Source organism: Apus apus, chromosome Z, assembly GCF_020740795.1.
Source record: "Apus apus isolate bApuApu2 chromosome Z, bApuApu2.pri.cur, whole genome shotgun sequence".
Classification (NCBI taxonomy): Eukaryota; Metazoa; Chordata; class Aves; order Apodiformes; family Apodidae; genus Apus; species Apus apus.
Genome location: NC_067312.1, coordinates 19,264,529 through 19,287,314, shown reverse-complemented (window position 1 = coordinate 19,287,314; position 22,786 = coordinate 19,264,529). Strand labels below are relative to the sequence as shown.

The window sequence follows — 22,786 nt, the reverse complement described above, 5'->3', positions numbered from 1 at the left end:
TTTTCTCTGTTTGTACCAAGTTAGGATATAAAATGTTTGGTTTAATTTGCAGGTTAGAGAACAAAGTGAACTTTGTACTAAGACACTGAAACACTGGAGGAAACTAGCTAAGAAAGTTTTCAAGAACCACTAGACCAAATATTTGAAATGGCTTTTCTAGGGGTGTACTTCGTAAGGTTTACAGAATTGGTTTGGTCTTTTGGCGTCCTTTCCAATCCTAAATTTCTATGAGAAAATACAGTCTTGTATCTTTCTGGACTTTGGCTTAGCAAAACAGAATGCCCAAATTAATTCAGGGAAAGCTCTTGAGCAATTTACACTCTGTAACTTTTGGGTGTATTTGCAGTGGCACATTATTCATTATTTTTCCCGTGTTCAAAGTGTTTTAGGAAATTCATAAAGCAAACCCAGTTTCCAGCAGGAGATTGGAAGCTTTTGGCTTTCATACCTGGGGAGTCTATTATACACAAAACAAAGTGCCATTAATGTATTTGGCCTTCTCTAGCAGAGAAAATGCGTTTTGGTGTGAACTTCATTGTAAAATTATTTTATTCTCTGAACAGAGTGGCAACAGGATTCTGTGTTCCATCATTCTGGACCACTACCAGGGACCATCCATAATAAACTATGATGATGAGAATGGCAAAACATGTATGCACATTGCTGCTGCGGCCGGCTACAGTGATATTATCAGTGAGCTGGCTAAATTCCCAGAGTGCAACCTGCAGGCCCTCGATGTGGATGACAGGTAACCATGGAAACTCTGAAACTGAAATTGCTGCTTCCTTTCTATTAAACTGAGACTACTTCTGTTTATTCCATAATCATGTTTCCTGTTTCATGGGCCATGGCCTCGCTAATGAACTGCACTTAGAGAGAACCGTGCTTGCTCAGAAACACTGCAGAGCAGTCCAGCTCAGATTTATCATATCTAGTGTAATAACTGTCCCCTAGGAATGTTATTTAACTTTGTGTTTTTGATGGGAAATGATAAGATTATGTGTGAAAGGACTTTGTCACCACTTGATTTAACTTATTTCAATCAAACAGGAACATTCCTTTCAAAACAATAGAGCAGGGACCTACAACTTGAAGCTGGGATTCTACTGATATTTATATATAAGAAATCACAGTGTTCCATTGTTGCATTTAAGACACTAACACAGTATTCCTATAGTACCAGAGGAGCTTCAGCTTTCATTCTGAAAAGGCTTATGATTCCTTCCCAGATAAAATCCCTGTATCATAAATGCAGAAGAGTCATCTTTCCTCTTTTAACCCCAGTCCTACCTCCCTTGGAAATTTGCTCATAAGTTTATTTAATGCAAACAGAATGAACTGACTGTTCACATTGATTATCCTGCCCAGTGGAGCAGAAGCCAATGTTTTCTTGGCTTAGGCCTTCAGATACTTAAAATAATAGCATTCTTCATGGAAAAGTGCAATAAAATGGAACAGAAATAAAACCAACAGGGTTCTGGAGAAGTTTCTAAATGTCAGTAAAATGTAGTTGACTGGCTGTGTTTCTATGGAAAGAAGGGTGAAGGAAGGAGTTTCACTACACTTAAGAGCTCAGTAAGATATGACCTCCTGTTATACATTCTCAGATATTTCTATAGAAGGTATTGTAATTGAAGAGAGGAAAAGATAAGCTGTTCACTATAAATGCACAGTACATTTCCATTCTATTGTGGTTTTGACTGCATTCATCTGAAATCACAGAGATTGCAAAGAAACAGGCAGAAAAAATAGTTAATTTTATTTTTTATTGCACGGTTTTCTCACGGTGTTTCCTGTGCTTTCAGATTTTTCACAAGAGCAAAATATTTGGAAACTGGACAAGTTTTTAAAGCCAAGATGCAGGTCTTCTGCCAAGCAGAATATCAGCTTGATTCTTCTACACAGATTCAAGAGAATTATATCTGCTTCAGTCTGTGTTGATCCAAGGACACAGAAACTAGCAAAGGGCCAGTGACAGTCTGGTAGATGGGTACAGACCTCATTCATCTGGGGGAGGCTTCTCCTCCTAGTACCCTAATGGAGGGCCCTGAGCTGACTGTTGCTCATTGTGCTTGATGTAAAGATGAGAAGAGCTTATCCCTGTGCACTGGACATTGCAAAGATTTTTTTCAGATTCTGCTCTGGAAACTTAGGCAGTCCTCCCACTCTGCAACTCCAGCAGCAGCAGAGATGCTACTATATAGCATGTATGGACATTCTGCAGCCCCGTATCTACCTCTCTACAGCTAAACTGAGGCGTGTAGATAGATGTGGCTAGTCTATGGCCTTATTACCAACCCTGGCAGCTGCATCAATGTGGGATAAATTGCTGGAGAATCCCTTAAAATGGATGTCATTAATCTGGATTAGTAGCATATGAGCACACCTCATTATGTCATTAATAGTTCTGACAGTAAATTTATTAATCTATTTTAATGATACTCCCCCTTTTCTGTAGGACACCTTTGCACTGGGCTGCAGCAGCAGGGAAAGCTGACTGTGTGCAAACACTGCTAGAACTGGGGATAGACAGCAACCCTCGAGACATCAATGAAAACACTCCTCTGACATACGCAATGTACTGTGGGCACACAGGGTGCATCAAGCTGCTGTCCCAGGAGAACAGGTAAATCTCACATATTGCCACTGAGTAGAGAAGAAATTTATTGCTTTTTGTGTGCCAACAAAGGGTTTGGGCTCTAGGTGGTGAGTGCTTGGTTCATACGCAGTACTCAGTTCAAGTTTCCACTAAAATAGCAACGTTTGAATTAGTCATCTACTGAAGAGTCATCACTATGGTAACAGTGCTAGTCTCCTGATCAGCAGAGGGTTCTGAACCAAGAAGATGTCAGCATAGCTCTCTAAGTCACCTTAATGCACAAAATTTATCTTACATAATAACTTCAGGCCTCCACGCCTTCCACTTTTTTTGAAATCTCTATGCACTAGCTGTGTGTTCATGTAATCAAACAGAGGGATAGACTGAACACAAAATCATCTTTGTCAGATAGAGAATAGCATAAATTTCAAGTTGTCATCCTCAAGGTAAAGGTTTGGGAGTGTTTTCCTAGCCTTCTTTAGTTCTCTACTTTTATTTTCTTTTCATATTCTGTGTTTTTTTTCTGTTGAGAAGTGTAATACTTTTACCACTGCTTATAATCTTTCTTTGTATTTCTCTTGTTTCAGCAGCTGTCATTTAATTCATTTCAGTTCTTCAACTTTGGTAAATGAACATGCACTTACAAAGACATTTATCATCACATTTCTTTCTGTTTTCCCCTCCTTTCCATCCAGCAGTTAATATTATTTCCTCTGTTACAAATTGTGAGACCCGGGAACAGCACCTCTTTTTCTCCTCCTTCTCCTGTACTCTGTCTATGGGAGGAGGTCTGAAATGTTGATTAGTCAAAATCTCATCTAAAAACCAATACAGCAACACCACTGCAGATAATTATTTTGAGAGATCTTGTAAAACTGGGCCTCTTTAGTACAGGCAAAACAAGGGAAAGGGGAAAGGGAGAGGAGAGGGGGGGAGGAGAGAGACAGGAGGAGGAGGGGGATGGAAAAGGAAAGGGAAAGGGAAAGGGAAAAAGAAAGAGAAAGGGAAAGGGAAAAGGAAAGGGAAAGGGAAGGCACTGTGCCGTAGTTACAGTGTTAGCAATGACTGTGCTATTGGAAATACTATTTTCCAAATATGACATAATACAAAGACAACTTGGCTTTAAAGTTAATGTCGTTGTTGAATCTTGCCTCACCATTAAGAATAATTATTCTAGAGCTGGTAGATGCTTATGCCAGAAAAGTTTGTTTGTTTGTTTGTTTTCCTGATAGCTGCACTGAGCACACATTAGGATGAGTATAAGGCAATGAACCCCGTAAGAAAAAGTGAAATAACACTGTCTCATTTGCAGTCTTTGTTCATTACAAGTTGGGAGTCCTAATTTTCTGCCTTCTTGAACCACCACTGTAAATGTATCTGAATGGTATATACCCAATTTCATGGGCTAACACAGGAAGTATTTTTTTCATTATTTAGCAATAATGACATCACATTTTGATTTCTACTCTTAGTAGATCTGAGCCAGTTCATCAGTTTCCCTCCCAGGACAACAAAATTCTAAAGAAAGAAGGACGATTCAGTATGCTGAACCACATTTTCTCCTGCAAAAAGAAGAAAGATGATCTGAAAAACAGTCAGAAGGAAAGAAGCAGAGAACGATATCCTAGAGAAGAGACCTCAGAAGTAGATGATATCATCACCACTTTTGATTGCATTATGGACACAAACTGCAAAGACATTCCAGATAAGTGTGTGACCACCACTGACTTCAAAAGAAGGAGCGCAGACACAAAGTACCTCATACCAGAAAAGAAGCAACCAGAGTGTCAGGGACTTCTGGCCATCAGAACCCAGAGCCTCCCCCCAATCACTGTGGGCAATTCCTTCCTAACTGCTTCTCAGAGCACAACATCAAGCTTCTCCTCCAGCACCAGTGCCCACCATTTTGCATACAAGTCTCAAAAGAGTAGGAGTGAGCACAACTTGCTGGACCACAGAAACAGCTGCCAGACTTTGTTGAATGATCCCTGGAACACAGACTCTAACCAGCTACTCTCCTACAAAGTCTGTACTCTGACCCCTTCAGACAAGCTGATAACTGGCTTAAACTCTGATAGATCTCACCATGTGCTTTTGTGCCCTCCCCGCCTTCCCTCACTTCTCAGTTCTCCATCAGGTAATTTCTTCCTTCTCTATCTCCCAAATCCTATTATTTCTACTGATGTGGCAAGCCGAGTGAGATAATAGGTAAGTCTGACATGTGACATTTCTATTTCTTTAATATCTTTTTCAGTTTCTTCTCTCTGTATGTAATAGTAATTGCAGATAGCATATGGACAGAACATCAGCTGACAGCTGAAGCAAGGTGCTTAGGTGGGGGAAATAAGAGATTAAAGAAGGTCTGAAAAGAAGCAAAAATGCAGGTAGTTAGTAAGCAGGAAAGGTATCTGAGCACAGTAAGTACCTCCAGATTCTATATATGCTTTGTGAATTGCACATTAACACCCACTGCCATGCCTGATGCTTTTTGTCTGCATTTAGTCCTGGAATTAGACGTGCAAGGGAAGAGTAGGGCACTCAAAACTAACTGTGCTGAGAGCTGCTTCTGGACCTAAGCCTACATGTGCCCTGCTGGACAGCTCTGCACCATGCCACTTTCCCTTATAGGCATATTGTGAGTCCAGGCTGTATCACAGAATCACAGAATTACCTTGATTGGAAAATAGATTCAAGATCATCAAGTCTAACCATTAACCTAACATGGACAAGTTAACTGAACCGTGATCCTAAGTTCTACAGCTATATGGCTCTTACATACCTCCAGAGATGGTGACTCTACCACTGCCCTAGGCAGTGAAGAAATTCTTCCTAACATCCAATCTAAACCTCCCATGGCACAACTTAAGGCCATTACCTCTTGTCCTATCGCTTGTAACTTCATTGATTAGACTGATCCCCACCTTTTTACAACCTTGTTTACATTAGTTGTAGAGACTGATAAGGTCTCCCCTCATCCTCCTTTACTATTCCTCCCACCCTGAGTGCTAGCTCTTCGGTGTAATGTGCTGTTCTTATCATTTCTCCAAAGCTGAATTGAAATTGTTAATTTTACAGAGATGGATTACATGCTTCTGTGTTGTGGTTTGGAAACTGTACTACAACACTAATGAAGCAGAGCATCAGAATTCTTAAGTGAACTCAAAACCAGAGTTTGGCAGGATTTGGGATCTAGTATTTTGTTTGACTTACATCCATGTTTAAATGAATCTGGCTGGCTGGCCTGCATGCTGGAGTTTACTTCTACATATCAGTGTCTCCAACTTCATCTCCCTAGGGATTAGTCTCATGCCAAAATTAAACACATCTAGCATGCCTTCCAACCACTGTAATATCCAACTGAAAGCTAAGCAAGCAAGAGCAATCCCCAAAGTTACCAGTACACCATTACAAGGAGTAAACATTACACAATAAGTTAATCTACCCTCACTCCAACAGACATGAGCTGTTATATTCCAGTGGAAGAGCAGTGAACAGAAACCCTGTCTGAAGGGAACCCTCAGTTAGGTCAGGTCACTGTCTGAGTTTGCATGATAGTACTTAGGAGTACTGACTCCTAAGCAAAGGGATCTATAAAATAGCCAAGATTCATTTACATCTGCAATAATGAAGGAGAGATGGTGATTTCAGAAGGACAGGTCATTCTACATGGTGCAAATAAAGGCTGGAAATCATTTTTCAGGGATGGATGGAGATGGAGATTTTTAAAATTCCTCCTCCTGAACATGAGGCCTAGTCTATAGGTGTCACTCATTTTTTTACTCTGTATTCTTCAGCTATTCACTCAACCATATAAACACCAAACTCCACATGACTAGCAAGGATTCTTCCAGCACAAACTCTGCAAGGTTCAGCTCTCGTGTGGAAGACAAGAAAACCTATGGGCTTTTTTACAACCAAAATGTAATAGGTAGAGTGAGGATGAGATATTTGAGATCATTCATGTTGATAGGAGGAGGAGGAATGAACTCAAACTGGATAAAACAAGCCTGAGCACAACTATGGTGAATTTTCTTGGTGAAATTAGCTGGACTATGAATACATTTGATGTGGAAGTAACTACCATGTTCATGTTATTTGAATGTGCTTATACATTTTTCTTAAGACTGTAGAATTCTGGATGGTTAAATAGTTGTTTGCTCTGGACAGGACAGGCAGACAGGTGGTTTTCTATAAACATCCTATGATAAAAAGCTGCAGTGCTCCATGTTCTACACAGGGACTCAGTATAGGACCAGCAGTCTACATACATAAATGAGGGCAAAATTGTATAAATTACAGGAAATCTTCTAACTGCTACAATCGGTGCTGTCTTTGCATGTCCAAAGGAAGAGTAAGTAATTTTACCCCTGGCAGTTTATTATCTTCCTCAGGAATAAAACAAAACACAACAAAAACAAACCTACAAAAATCCCCCACCTGGTTCTTTGTGTACCATCTTCCTTTAACAAAACTTTCCAATAATAAAAAGATTCCTGTAGCTGGCAAAAAGGACTTGCACTGAAGTATGTGAATTAAAAGCTTGTAAGGAGGCAGAGAGTGTCTGACAGAAAATGCATTGCACAATCCAGATACTGTCTAACATTTCCTCATGATAAAAAGATCTGCTTGTCCCTCTTCACACCTATATGTGTGGTTTAAATCTGTTTGGCCCTGTATTTAAAGCTACCTGACTTGCTGTGAATTAGAACTGCATTTACTGTATGAGCTTCAGGGCTTCCAGGTCGCCAGTCCACTGTGCCTGCAGGACTTAAAAGGATCAGAAGCAAAGTAAGCCTGGCTTCAGCCTAGCCAGCAGTACTGTGCACGCAGCCCTCTCTGAGAAAAGCTATTTCCTGTTTTTTTTCTGCAGGAGGCCTAGCTGAGTGAAAAAAAACAACATCTTGAGATTGAAGGACACTGAAGTGTTAACACTCCATTTCTCAAGTCATGACTGTGGAGGCTACTTGTAATATCCTAATCACTAAATATCCAGCTCAGGACTGTGGGTATCAAAAAACTAGGGGAATTCAATCTGAAAATTATTTTCCTAGCTGACACAAAGTGTTGGTTGTCTTGCATGACTATGAGTTTTATTAAAGACAGAGACATTTTTTTGCTTACTGCTACTAAGGCAGCTGGCACATATATGGGGATTTTTTGAGGTTTTTTGTTCTGTGTTCTGTGCTCCTGGAAGTGAAAGATGAAGCAATTTACTAGCTGACCCTTAGCACTTAGACAAAGGGGGAAGATTGCTGTGGGTAGCAATGAGACTCACTTTACTATCATGCCACTGGTTTGTCTCGAGTTAACTACTTTGTCTTGCCCTCCACGGGGGAGAGCAAAGGTAGACTAAAAAACCTACAAAGAACTACTGTCAATATTGCAAGAATGTTTGCCAGCAACACTGCTGAGCTGGCACCCACAAACTGAAGCATTTTGTATTTATGTCTGAGCACTGCTCAGCAATAACAAAAACATCTCTGTATCATCAACACTATTTCCAGCACAAATCCAAAATCTTGCCCCACACTACCTACTATGAAGAGAATTAAGCCTCCTCCAGCCAAAACCAGCACATTTTCCACCCCTTGTTCCATACCATTTATGTTATGCTAAGGTCCCATACTATTCAGTACATCTTCATACATCCCCACCACCCCTCCCATCCTTTGATATAATACACAGATATAATTCCCTTAGGCTATGGAATACCCCAGTAAAATGTCTGTAAAATGTCCACAAAATATCCACTGAGTTAATTTAGGCAATAACCTTGGGCTCCACCTGTCATGGTTGTCACTCAGGACAGGCAAGGTGGTGTTGCATGGAACTACTGGGCACCAAAGTCAGGTCAGGTCAGTGCCGCACTTGCAGTGCTTCTTTTAAGGCTTGTCCTCCATTGGTTTGGGGGGTTCCTTCTATAGTAGTTCCTACAACATGCAACTCAAATCATGGGTTAAAATTATTTAAAGGTATTTCCATTAAAATCTTCACCCCTGGTCCCTTTGGACCAGACCACAGGGTTTAACATTGCAATGAACTCCTTCCCTTGCCCCTGCTCTGGCTTGGACTTACCCATGGACTGCAGTCCCATAGGGGTGTACCTGCTCTAGGTGAAGCCTTATCTATGAACCACAAACTCTTCAGGGGTATACTGGTTGCTGCACAGACTTACACACAGCCCCAGTCACTTTGAGGTGCACCTGTTGCAGCATGCTCTTCTCCATGGGCCACAATGCCTTCAGAGACATACCTGCTCCAGTGTGGCCTTACCCACAGCCACAATCCCTTCAGGAGTAAACCTGCTCCAACACAGCTTTACCTAAGCCTGCTGTCAGTCCAGGGCTGTACCTGCTCTGTTGTAGGGTTATCCATGCTGCCACACTTTGAGATGCTCCAGCATGACCTCACTCACAGCCACTGATGCTTCAAGGCCCATTTCTACAAATGTAGTATCCAATTACCCTTACAGGGACCTAGCTACTGGACCATGGTTTTAAGACCAGTTACTGTATTATATGATGCTTCAAGGTATACCTTCTAAGGCATAGAGTTATCCTTGGGCCACAATCCCTTCAGAGGTACACCTGCTGCAGCACAGACATAACCATGGCCACAGATGCATCAAGATGTACCTGGTCTGGCATGGGCTTACCCATGGCCACATACACTTTGGGATGTTCTACATAGGCTCATCCAGAGGTCACAGTCTCTTCAACTCACTTTCACCCCAGAGTTCCAGCCCATTGTGTACAGCAATGCAGAACCAGCAGTGATGCCCTGGCCATCTGCCAGCCCAGGCACATTGCCATTGCTGTTATCAAAATGTTTCCAGGTGCAGCAGAGTAAGATGCTAAGAAGTACAGCAGTACAGTAAGAATAGACTTACAGAATCATTAAGGTTGGAAGAAACCTTCAAGATCATTGAGTCCAACCGTAATCCAACTACCACAACCACTAAACTATATCCTGAAGTGCCACATCTAAGCACTTCTTGAACACCTCCAGGGATGGCAACTCCACCACCTCCCTGGGCAGCCCATTCCCAACCTAAACCTCCCCTGGCACAACTTAAACCCATTTCCTCTCATCTTATTGCTAGTTACTTGGAAGAAGAGACCAACACTGGCTTCTCTACAACCTCCCTTCAGGTAATTATAGAGAGCAGTAAGATCTCTATAGCTCGACAGCTCATTTTATGATACATGGGGACAGCCTGCTCCTGCGCCTCTAAGACTTTATTCCGGCCTTCCTGGGCCCTTCAGGACTGTCTCCCATCCTTACTTCACCAAGAACTGAGAATTCTATCATTTCATGGTCACTAAGCCCAAGACAGCCTCCAGCCACCACATCACCCAGCAGTCCTTCCCTGTTTGTAAGCAGTAGGTCTAGCGAGGCACCTCCCTGGTAGGTTCATTTACCAGCTGTGCCAGCAAGTTATCTTCCACACGCTCCAGGAACCTCTTAGATTGTTTCATCTCGTGTTGTATTTCAAGCAGATGTCTGGTAAATTGAAGTCCCCATGAGAACAAGGGCTGGCAACTTGGAGACTTCTGCCAACCACGTGTAGAATGCCTCATCCTGGCTGGGTGATCTGTAACACACTCCCAACAGAATGTCTGCCTTGTTGGCCTTCCCTCTAATCCTTACCCATAAGCACTGGACCGCACCATCACACTTTTCAAGTTCTACACAGTCAAAACACTGCCTAACATACAGTGCCACTCCACCACCTCTCCTTCCCTGCCTATCCCTTCTGAAGAGTTTATAGCCATTCATTGCAGTACTCCAGTCATGGCAATCATCCCACCACGTTTCTGTGATGGCAGTTATGTCATAGCTGTCCTGCTGCACAGTGGCTTCTAGCTCCTTCTGTTTGTCGCCCATGCTGCATGCATTGGTATAAATGCACTTGAGCTGGGCCTTTTTAGCACCAGCATGCTGTCCCATCCCCTTCCCCCTTCAAGTCTAGTTCAAAGACCTTTCTATGACCCTCACCAATTCATGCACAAGAATCCGTTTTCCCCTCTGAGAAAGCTGAACCCCATCTGTTGCCAGTAGACTTGGTGCCGTGTAAACCTCCCTGTGATCAGAAAACCTGAAATTCTGTCAGTGGCAGCAGCCTCTGAGCCATGTGTTAATCACATGTGTTTTCCTGTTTCTTTCAGTACACCTCACTGAATGGAAGGGACTGAGGAAAACACTACCTGTGCTCCCGATCCTGGAGCCAGTCTCTCTAATTACCTGAAGTCCTTTTTAATTGCTTTTGGACTTCTCTCTGTAATGTCATCACTGCCAGCTTGGATAGCCAAAAGCAGCTAGTAGTCTGAGGGCCACACCAGACCAGGGAGTTTCCTTCTAGTATCTCTAACCCAGGCTTCAGGCACACAGCTTATGTTGGTGTTATCAGTATGGTATAGTCCAACAGGAGGCAGTTCTTGGCCAGGAAAGGGTAGAACAAAGCTGATGAGTGTGGCTTTTTCTTTCTCAAACTGAACGACTGAAGATGATTATGCTTTGTACTGTTGTTTTGCTGCCAGATACGAAATAAACATCTCTCTTGATAGAAAAAAACAACCTCCCATCATCAAAGCCATAATGGTACATATATAATAAGCCATTAGTTCTCAGTATAAGCATAATGGAAACAATATAACTCAAATTGCACTAATGGGAGCAGCAGGCTTGAGTCTGCTATTTTGGAACTGATATATTTGTTTCTTTGTGCACAACAGATGTGATGTCTGTAGAATAAATTTACCAACTTTTACACCCATTTTTTGGTCACCCTGGAGAAATGTTAAAGACTAAATAAAGAGTAAAACATGGGAAAAGGAGGCTAAAGTATGTTTCTTTCAGACACATCTCATCCATAATAGATGGGCTTTAACCTAGCCCTCATCAGCACTACCCACGGAACCCAGTAGATTGTTCCAAGGTCTATCAGCTTTGCCCCATGCTGAGCTGAAGGCTGCACTATAACATGGGATTTTGTCTGATAAATACCATTTTAGCTCCTTTCACACAGAATCCATTTAGTCAGTAACAGTTACAGCAGTCTTGACAACTACCTCAGGGTATCTCTAGGAAACTGTTCTACAACTATTTTACTATAGCTTTACCTTGCATAGCCCAGCAATACTTAAGTATTTTCAAGTACCAAAAGTGACCCAAGTCACAAAGGCAATTTATATTATTTCATTTCTTCAAATTGCTTAAGATGTCCCTCTACATCCAGCCTGTGTCTCCCTGTGCCAACAGAGCAGATGCTTGCCCTGCAGTGAACTATGCTGCAACACCATGCCGGATGAGTAGCTGTTTGTCAAGACAATTCAAGGCTCCTTTCAAGGCTCACCTCAGATCTGGGGATAACAAAAAAGAAAAATCTGAGGGATTCAAACATCACAAAATAAAATCAACTCAGGAAATGGATCTAGCGAAAGCACTGATTTGGTGCTTGAGTTTCTACTTTTTAAATAATACTTGATGTGTAATTTATGTAATGAAATGCATTGCATCATCTAAGATAGCATTTTTTTTAATGGTACTAAACCAAAGTAAACTTAAATCATAGCCAATGAAATGCCAGTTAGACAATTAACCTTTCATTTTCCAGTTATCTGTTCTTCCTGGTAAAAAATGAAATTGCCATAAACATAGTTTAATAAGACTCAGTATCAGCTTATAACAGTTCTGCTGTGTTTTCATATGCAGCAAAACCCTCTCAAAGCTCATCTTTACTGCTGATTGACTTCCACCAGTCTCATTTTCCAACCAGGAGCTGAACTCCATTTGTGCTCTAGTACTTGGAAACACTAAGACCTTATTAGAGAAGTTTGCAGACTAAAGCTTTGATTCTGAAATAAAATCCATTTAGTTGAATATTTCTACAAAAATAGTATCCAATTAGTATTACATGGAACTAGCTTCTCGACTGTGTATGTTTTAAGACCAATCACTATATTATATGAGAGGAAGTAATAAGGGTACACACAAAGGTTATAGTAAATGACTTAGTCTTTTTAATGAATGTAAAGAGAACAAAAGGAATTGTTTTTTTCAGTCAGTGATTTCTTGTTATTAAGTAGTTCTGAAAATTACTATATAAATTGCCTTTTTTTATAGAAGCCATAGATCTACAGTGCACCATATTACTTACAAATATTTTCATATGGTAACAGTTTATCTTTTTGTTTTACAGGTAAAAATTTTCAACAGATGTCTGTAGACCAGCCCAAAATAAAAAATCTTACTCCTGTACAGAACAGCCTGGCTCCCATACCCAACCACTGTGCTCACAAAAGTAAGTACAAGTAAGTCTCAGTTACACTATGATACTGGTTGCCTCCATCCATCACTGGCATCTGAGGGCTTGAGACAGGTTCCATGTGGCTTTTTCACAGCATCATAGAATGGCTGAGTTTGAAGAGTATCTTTGGAGACTGTCTAGTCCAATCCCTCTCCCCATAGAGAGGTTACTTACAGCAAGTTGCTCAGGATCACATCCAATTAGGTTTTAAATACCTCTAAGATATTTATCCTATGAGGAGAGGATGAGGGAACTGGGATTGTTTAGTTTGAAGAAGAGGAGGCTGAGAGGAGACCTCATGGCTCTCTACAACTACCTGAAAGGAGGTTTTAGGGAGGTGGGAATTGGCCTCTTCTCTCAAGTAAATAATGACAGGACAAGAGGAAATGGCATGAAGCTGCACCAGGGGAGGATTAGACTGGATATTAGAAAGAATTTCTTTCCCCAAAGAGTGGTTGGACACTGGAACAGGCTGCCCAGGGAGGTGGTGGAGTCACCATCCCTGGAAGTGTTTAAAAGAAATAGAGATGTGGTGCTTAGGGACATGACTTAAGCACTGAAAGGGTAGATTAGGTTGTTGTAGGGGGATTTAGGCTATGGTTGGACTTGATGATCTTCAAGATCCTTTCTATCCAGGATGATTCTGTGATTCTGTGAAGGATAGGGACTACACAACTTCCTTGGGCAACCTGTTCCAGTGTTTGATCACCCTCAGAGAAAAAAGCTTCTTCTTACCTGATTGTGCCCATTGACCCTTTTCCCTTCATAGGACACCACTGAAAAGAGTGTTTGCTACTCTGCTCAATCAGGCATTTTTATGTATTGACAAGATCCCCAGAGCTGCCTTATTTTCTTAAGGCTGAACAGTCCCAGCTCTTTGAACTTCCCCTTTGAGGCTGGACACTCCAATCCCTTAATCATCATTGGACTTGCTCCAGTATGTCCATATCTTTCTTGTACTGGGGTACCCGCACTGGGACCCAACACCCCAGATGTGTTCCACCAGTGCTCTCACAATCTGCTGGCAATGCTTTTCCTAATGCAGCCTCAGATGCTGTTGGCTGCCTTTGCTGCAGAGACACATTGCTGGTTCATGGTCAGCTTGTTGTCTGTCAGGGTCCCCAGATCCCTTTCTGACAGGCTCCTTTCCAGCTGCTTGATCCTCAACATGTATGTGCGCAGGGAGTTATTCCTCCCCAGGTGCAGGACTTCATGTTTCCTTTTGTAAGAGTCTTGTCCATCCATTTCTTCAGCCTGTCAAGGTCTCTCTGAATGGCAGAATGCTCATCTGCTGTATCAGCCACTCCTCCATTTCATATCATTTACAAACTTGCAGAAGGTGCACTCTGCCCCATTGTACAAGCCACTAATGAAGATATTAAATAGTATTAGCCCCTATATCAATTCAGGTGGTATTCCACTAGTGACTGGCCCAGGTCCAGCTGGACTGTATGACCACAACCTTTTTCTCTCATAGAGCTGGCCTAGTGGAAGCGATGTACATCAATATAGAAAAGAGATTTGTTCCACATTTGTTTTCCAATGCAGAGGTGACTGGAATTCTCACAGTCACAGGAGTTTTCATTCTAAGTTTCACTCTCTATTGCATACGCCTGTATGACTCCGGTAGCTTCTCTCAGGGGACAGGACATGATGTAACATGGTCACTTTCAGGATGTAAAGAGATAGATGACAACATCCTAATGTCTGTATGGCAGAGAAAGGTTCCACATGTGAGACAAAAACCAGGATAAGGAATGACTGTCCTGCAGACAACATGAAAAATATAATTACACTGATTTTTCTGTCCTTTTGCTACCAAAAATTAGAGTGAAAAAGGATAAGAACAAGATCATAAGGTTTCAAAAAAATTTGTCAGTTTCTGAATGTTACATAGATTAAAATATATTCTATCTCTTTGTGTCTTAAGCATAGTGGATAACTAGCTTTTACATGAGGATGGGAATAATTAATTTATCTCATTCTAACAGCAACTGGTTTGGGTAGCTTCTGTAGCATGGGAGCTAATATAAAGGGATTGAGAGAGCAACAGCCTTTATTTCCTCTGCACTTTCAGCCAGCTTCTCATTCCCAAGGCAAAAAGAAGCAGTGTCCCGAAGAGCAAGGAGAGCCTTACCCTACTCCCACAACTCCTGCAGAGTGTCAAGACTTACTGAGTGTTCCAGGCTGAACCCAGCCAGCAACACTAGCCCTGCTCCAAGCAGTGTCCTGCCCTCAGATTCCTGGGCTCTGCTGAGCATGAATCCCCCAGTGTATTTTGGTTGAGGATTTGCAGTTTACTATTTATTATCCTGCAGATCAGCTAGGTCCTAAAGCATTCACATTTCAGAGCTAGATTTGAGATTCATTACCTCTTATGATCTGAGTTTCAGAAGCAATTCTGCAACTGTAATAAGATTACTAAAAACGAAACAGCAGAGGTGGCTTTATAGGGAACATCAGATTGGGTAGGGGAAACAGAATCCTGCCCTGCTGCTGCACAGTAAGTAAGTGAAGAAAAAGAAAAGTAGAGATATGTGGAATGCTGAGATGGTATTCTCTGCCTTCTCAGAAGAGAAAATAATCCAACTGCTTTCAAAACCCCAGCTCCAAGTCTTCTGTTTTTAAGCTTTCCACTAATGTTCTCTGTCTCTTCTACTTAAAACATAGTTGTAAACAAAATCATAAAAAAAAAAATTACGTAGTCACTTTTTCATGTTATTTGCAGGAATCCATACAAACAGCCAGGATTTTAGCTCTAGTCTCATGCCAAAATATGCATTTTACAAAGGAGATACAATTGTAACAATTAATAATCATGGTTTAATTAATGCAGCACATTTATCCAGGTGCCATTGCTCCTTGAATATGAGTTCAAGCCAGTAAAAGAAAAGCAAAGTTATTTGTAAATGAGATTACATTTCTTCTTTGATAACACAAATGACACATTTGATCCTGGAGCTTTCCGAGTAACTGTTTCAGAGCCAAGATTTCTCCCATCACTCATCCAGGCCTAAAAATATTACTGTTCTGGACACAGGCTTTATCCAAGCAAATGGCTCCAGCAATTAAGTTTGAATGTAAATACTCGTGTTTCTCTAATATTTCCATTATACAAGGTAAGAAATGCAACAAAGCCAATGGGGGGGGAAGCAAGCTAGAACAATAAAAGAAGCATAAATGAGAAAGAGAACTGAAACTACTCAGAGATAAACAGAAGAAGAAACATCTCCCCAAAAAAAGGAAGGGCAATGAAAAAAAGGAAGAGATGCTTTACTCTCTAAGCAAAAATATCTAAAAATACAAGTTAGAAAGAGGATAATACGAATGAAACAGTAGCCTAGGAAAAGAGTACTTGAGTGACTTTAAAATATATTTTTTAAACTGCCATTCCCTGTATGTTCCTAGGGTCAAAGATGTCCCTCACATGACTCCTTGACTAGCCTCAGCACAGCCTGGCATCTCTGTTATTCTGCATCCTGCTGCTCTAGTCCAAGCACACCATTTCCATCTCATTTCATGACTCTGCCAAGGACACCTGGAAGACAGGCTTACAGCTATCACACACCACTCACACAATGCCAGAATAAATTTCCAAACAAATATGGAACTTCTAGAGGACTCTGCTGCTATCACTCTTCATGTGGCTTAGAAGGTCTAAAGCCACAGTGAAATTATCACTTGTTGAACGAAGAAAAAAAAAAAAAGTCTATTTCTGCAGGTCATTTAACAGTATTTTCTGGGGATAAGTGGTTTGGTTTTGCTCCTGTTCATCATGAGTTGAATTTTCTTCTTTCCCAAATTAACAGCAAAGGATTTTGCAAAGCACCCTCCCCTCTGTCGAGGACTATCATGGCCCATTGATTGCAAAAGGAAGAGAATAGAAGGGCCATCCCTCTGCTGGAGCATATAATCCTTGGGCAGTGCCTGCCTGACAGCCTTATTCTTGTCTTCAGTTTTTAATAGAAGCCACTCAAGAGTCACTACTGAATGGAAAAGGCTCCTTGAATTAGTAGCTCTTAGTCTCTCACGAGGTCTTCAGTAGCTGACTCTGGACTCGGAACTTCAGTATTGGTGCTTTTGCTGTATATAGCTTCTGGATGTGTAGCACTTAGCCTTAAGTGTTCTGTCTCACAGACCGTAGTGCTGGGCCCAGGCTTGTCATACCAGTCATTATATGTATTATTTCAAACCAGTCCTGATATCCTCATTGAATATCCTAAACTGGGTACAGTACATAGGACTAGGTACAAAGCACTGGTGTTTGGGTGCAGTTTCTTATTTTGAATGAGCATGGATTTGTGATAGCTACCCAGTCATGGGGGTGAAATTAAACTACACTGCTTTTGCCCTTATTAAACCCATCATTAAGGGCTTATCTACTACATAAAGTGGTCTGGATATGTTTTACAGAGGTGTAAACTTTGAATGCATGAACATATGCCCATGCTCCGAAGAGGGAAAAAAGTGAGCCTCTCAATATGCATTTGATTGACACACCAATTTCAATGAACTCAAAGCATTCCATCATGTGCCAGGAAACAAATGGGCTCATTTATTGTATTTATCCGTGCCTGATTTGCACAAACTCAACATGAACTAAAGCAAATTATTAATACTTTTGTTGGGGTTTTTTTTCATGGAAAGGAGAATTAAGTGATTTCCTGAATTTCTCAACATGAATGAACCATGAATATGACCCATGAATTACCAAACTTATCTGAAGGCCAGGCAGCTGTAGTAAATACTGCCTGCTCAGGCCATCACAACATGAATTTTATTGAAATTAGCATGAAAATTAAGCAAACAACAACAACAACAAAAACCTACAGATTTTTAAAATCTTCTCTATGAAGATTTTATTTGCCTCAAACAGATACCTGGTCAGTCTTGAACAATTACTGCTCCTGATAAATAAATCATGAATTATGAAATCAGTATAAGGCACACGGTACAGGAGAATCTGGCAAGAAGAAATTCAGCCTCTTCTGCACTATGCATGTAATAAAAAACTACATACATGCAAAGCTCTTTCAGAGAGGTAACATTTTTTTTCACTAGGGCAAATTTCTGGCATTAATTGCACACTACATGGATCTACAGACACAGAAGGGCTTGCATGACACAACTGGTGTGCTTCTGCTTTGCAGAGGCATGGAAGCTGCAGGGTTTCTTCTTGAACTTCTTCAATATATTTCTGACTCAGGCACTGTGTCTGTCCTTGGGTACCTGTAGGACTGTCACTTCCCTAGCCATTTATTCTCCATTCACATTTGAACTCTTGGTGTTTGGGCTTTCTTTGTTTGTTTTCCCTAAGTGTAGTGGTTTGCATTTGCCTTTGCTGAGTTTTGTTATTTGTATTTCATACTGTTTCTCCAATTCATCAAGATCATTTTGGATTGTAAATCTGTTCTCCGGGAAATTACACCTTGAATGCCTTTTTTCATCAGGTGTGTATCCACATTATAGCAATGGATCTACCTTATTTTTAATGAAAACTTGTGACAAATTTTAATAATGCCTCCTTATTAAAATTACATCATTTCTCACTTCTCCTGCATCCACTCCACCAGTGTCCCAGTTACTCTTTCTGGTGTTGCTTGATGAGCAGCAACAAGGCAAGCTTCATCGCTTCCATGATTCACTTCTGGGAAACACCAACTGTGGGCAGGACTTTTGGTATTTAGGGTTTTTTAGGTTAGGTTAACTGACTTTAAATTCGTTAAGTCTTCTTTTCTTGTCTTTTTATTCTACAGCCCTCAAGAAACTATTCTACCCATTAGTTCCTTAATTGTGCTGAATGTTCAGTTTGGTTTGGGGATTTTTCTTAACATCAAAATTGACTTGTCCAGTTTATCACAGATGCTTTCACTGCCATACTTACTTAGTTCATACCACCTGACTATGTGGTTATTTCTAATAAAAATCAGTTCATTTTTCAGTTTATTAAAAGAGTCCAAATCTAGATTAACTTCAGATTAGCTTCTTGAATTTACACTATATTTTCACTGGGTTAAGAGAGATACTCCTCTCCATTCCTCATTTCTGTAGAATTACCCTGAACCTGCACCAGAAAAATTTCTGACAAAGATTATGAAAAGGGAATAATCAAAGGGGCTATCAGGAAAAAAAACATGAACACTCAAGTTTCTGTTGGAATTGACTAGGAAACTTGTTGATAATGTCAGGCTGCAATGGTCACCTTTTGAGCAGAGTGCTCTATAGCAGAATTCCTACTGCATGTAAAGAACCAGGACATACACGTTACCAATCTGAGGACAAGCGGTAGGCTCAGAGAATGGTTTTTAATACCTGACCACTAGAAAGCCAGCAAAATACACAGAGAATCCAAATAACCTTCTGGAGGCTGCCATGACTAGTAAAATGAAACTCAAACTAGAACATCTCAGAGGAAAACATTAATAGCTTTTCATATGCTCATTACAACAGATGCAGATGGAACAAAATCACAGGTGGAACAAGAATGCAACCAAGGAAAAATTAATATGAAGAATTGCAAGGGAGATGGTGTTAACTCCAGTAGGGAACTCTTTATATGGTTAAACTGAAAAACCTGAACTGTTTGTATACAAAGAGCTTGTGGGTAAAAGGGAGGATTATATTAAAAGAAGCTAATGCAATTCACAATAAATTTCAAGGCAGAGAAAAATAGGTTTACAATTAAGGTTTTGAATTCTCCTTTTAAAAAAATCAGGGAATTGGTGAGTTGCCTGAATGAAGGAGCTTAAGGATTTCAATTTAGAGAAGACACAGAATTATGCTAATTTTAAAGCACTGCTGAGTGTGAGGTGTACATTAAGGATAATCTAAATCCACAGTTTCTTATAAGATTGCTGATACACATGGGACATCTGGCACTTGTGGCTCTTGTGTTTCAGCATGAGTTTTAGTGTGCTACAGGGTAGTGGGCTACTTTGGTGGCTTTTGACCTGCAGAGCATGTGGGGACCTGCCTTCATGATTGTGCCAAGAGCAATCCAGACACAGTGTCCTATGTTATTCCATTTCATCTACCTAAGATTTTAATCAGAATTTACCCTGGGTAATAGAGCACCCTCCCACAAAGATTTTGTTAAAAATTATATATTCTCATGGAACATCTCTGTTTCAGCCAGCCTGTGGTTTTAGATGACAAAATGTCTTGTGGAAATCTCTCCAAACAGACCAAGTCTCCTTCAGACAAACCACAGATTCTCAGTTTATCAAAAGTAAATCTTTGAACTTACCAAATCTTATGGATCACCAAACACCAGGTAAATAGCTTAACATTGCAGTTGTTTTCTTTAGTTGAAGATAAGCCCGGCCAGGCTTTAGCAATTCTTTACTCATATTTTGATCACATTTTTCAAATGCAGGTTTAAGTACACACAACTCAAGACAAACAAATAACACTTAAGAGAAATTAGCAAACTCATTTGTAAAAATGTCATGTTTTTCACCTTCTGTGCACTCTTTCTCTTTTTCTTTTCCCTCTAGTTCAGCTGCCATCTCAGGGTGCTAAGAAGTTTAAGTCCCTGCCTTTAGATTCCCTAAGGACTGGTGCAGTTATTCTCCCACCAGCCCCAACCTCCAGATCCCAGAAAAGGGGACATTCTCAGAATCATTTGCTCTATTCTTTCTTGCCTGGTCTATCAGGAGAGCCTCTGAAACCAAGCCGTGTCCTACCTGCTATCCCAAGCCAGAAGAAATCTAATCCTGCAGAAGAGCTTGAGAAAGCTTTCACCAAACCAGACACTCTAAATTAATTCATTGCACCGGTCTCAATCAGTTGAAATATATCTAATAATTTGTTACATAATAAATGTACAGTAATATCTCATAAATCGGCACTAAAGATGCTCTTGTTCATGGGAGTGTAAATGAACAAAAACCAAGAAAGGGTAGCACATCACAAAAGCTGTACTGTGTATTCATATAGGCATTTTCATTCAATGTTTAATGAGCTGTAAATCTGTTTTGTGAGTGGAATCCTCATAACATGCAATCTTGTTGCAGCAGTGTGCTGTTAAACCTTTCTTAGAAAACAGGAACAAAAAGCAAGGTTTTCTGCAAGATTTAAAAGTCAGAATTAGGGAAAAGGAAATTGACAGGGATTCTCTATAAATGCAAAGGTGCTGATTATGAGGCTGTGTGCCATCAAAAATACCTTTTTAAGATTAAAACAATAAGCTCAAAATAAAAGGCAGTTTTAGCAAATGAGGGGGTTTGGCTCTTTGTCTTTCACATATTTTGTACTTTCTAAGTTTGTGGGGTTTGTGCATTCAACAAGATTTTAAAAGTGCAATGAAACACTAATCCCTGTGGGACAGATGGGGTTACAGCACACACTGTTCAAAGCTGTTCAAAGCACTAAAAGATTTATGTCTCTTTCATTTCATTCTTCATATTCCTCAATGAGAAGAATGCAACTGTGTATTGTTATTTTCATAAAACAAGGATTGCACAGTTCTGAGTCATTAGGCATTATTTCATCAGTTTGATCACTGAACTGAAGAAGGAAATCTTACTAGACTGCTGTTCAGTCAAGAGCCTTGGCAAGTCTTATAAGCCTTTGACGAAACATTTCACAAGACTGTCCTATCTCCTGTCTAAATCTTGCTGCTATTACTGTGGAGGCTTTCCCACTTCTGGCTTTGCGGGGGCTGTGGACATTACTGTGGGAAGGGTGAAAAGGGGGATAGTCCTGTTTTGTCACTCTTTCTGTATCACCATTGCTAGTAAACCTGTCCTACATTAACTCTACATCAGCAGCTCATTCAACCAGGATATGGCATTTCTGTTTATCTCTAGATAAATGTTTTATTAGCTATACAAACATTTCTTTTGCTGGGTCACAGTAAAAGACAAACCTGACATGAAAGAGAAGATAATCATGTCCCAGTAGCAGCAGTGTCCAATTTCCTAGTGGTAATGACTGTAAATAGGATGGCTGGTGGCTGTCACACACAGTCCCAGAAAGAAAGAAGCAGAGCACAACAGCTGCTCTGACGCAACACAGGGAAGAGGGAACTTTGGGGACTTTTGCACACAAATAAAAGGTTATTTTATTTTTAAACATCTAATCTGAATGTCAGGGTATAAAGCTCAAATTTAACAAGTGATGTAAACCTCTAGCTTCTTGCTGAAATCCATGATAGTAAAAAGCTCATGTGCTTAGGCCTGACAGGCCACCTAGTCCCTGAGGCTAGACAGAAAAAGTACTGAATAACAGAAGCATGGTCTGTTAAAGGAAAAATCCATTCTGGTATGTTCTGTATTTGTTTAGTTCAGCCTCACTGAAAGTCCAGAGTCCCTCCTGCAGTGTAGCAGACTGCTATTTGCTCCACAGGGTCATTGCCTGAGGTGCTCTGCTCTTCACAGCCCCTGAGTTTCTCTACCCAGGAACTCCACAAGTTGTAACCCTCAGATTCTCTATTCTGCCTCCAGCCCTTTTGTACCGCTCTCATTGTGGCCTCACACAAGAGGCTAGTGGTTTGTAGAAGCATTCTAGAAGCATTGTAGAAGTTTCTAGAAGCATTCTAGCTTCAATGCAGATCTTGATCCACTATCAAAAGGTACAGAGCAGATGAGTTTAGTGCAAACTGCACAGAGGAGAAGGAAAAACTAATTCAATACAGCTCTGGCTGGCAGTTAATAACCACAGACATCATTAAAATTAGGTTTGTCTTTGCAGAGTAATAGCCCAAAGGAACCATTGTGGCAAAAATTAATTATCTTTAGTTTAAGACAGTGCTCGGGAATGGGTACGGTGTGTAGAAGAAAGACCAAATGGCACAGTAAGGAAATCCCAGTGGGGTTAAATATTTGTAACTCCATCACAGCTCTAGCCCTTTTGAGTGGGTACGAAAACTGAGCCTT

At 40.7% G+C, this 22,786-nt stretch overlaps 1 protein-coding gene across 1 annotated transcript in view; it reads left to right on the top strand.

The window, feature by feature from the left end:
* The window catches only part of ANKRD55 (ankyrin repeat domain 55), a 50,408-nt gene extending 29,300 nt beyond the window's left edge, over positions 1-21,108 (top strand). The window contains exons 7-11 of the mRNA XM_051642705.1: positions 564-748; positions 2,459-2,626; positions 4,072-4,736; positions 12,801-12,902; positions 20,405-21,108. Coding sequence (XP_051498665.1) covers positions 564-748; positions 2,459-2,626; positions 4,072-4,736; positions 12,801-12,902; positions 20,405-20,673 — 1,389 coding nt within the window. The 3' untranslated portion in view covers positions 20,674-21,108. The remainder of the gene's footprint in view (positions 1-563; positions 749-2,458; positions 2,627-4,071; positions 4,737-12,800; positions 12,903-20,404) is intronic.
* The last annotated feature ends 1,678 nt before the right edge of the window (positions 21,109-22,786 follow it).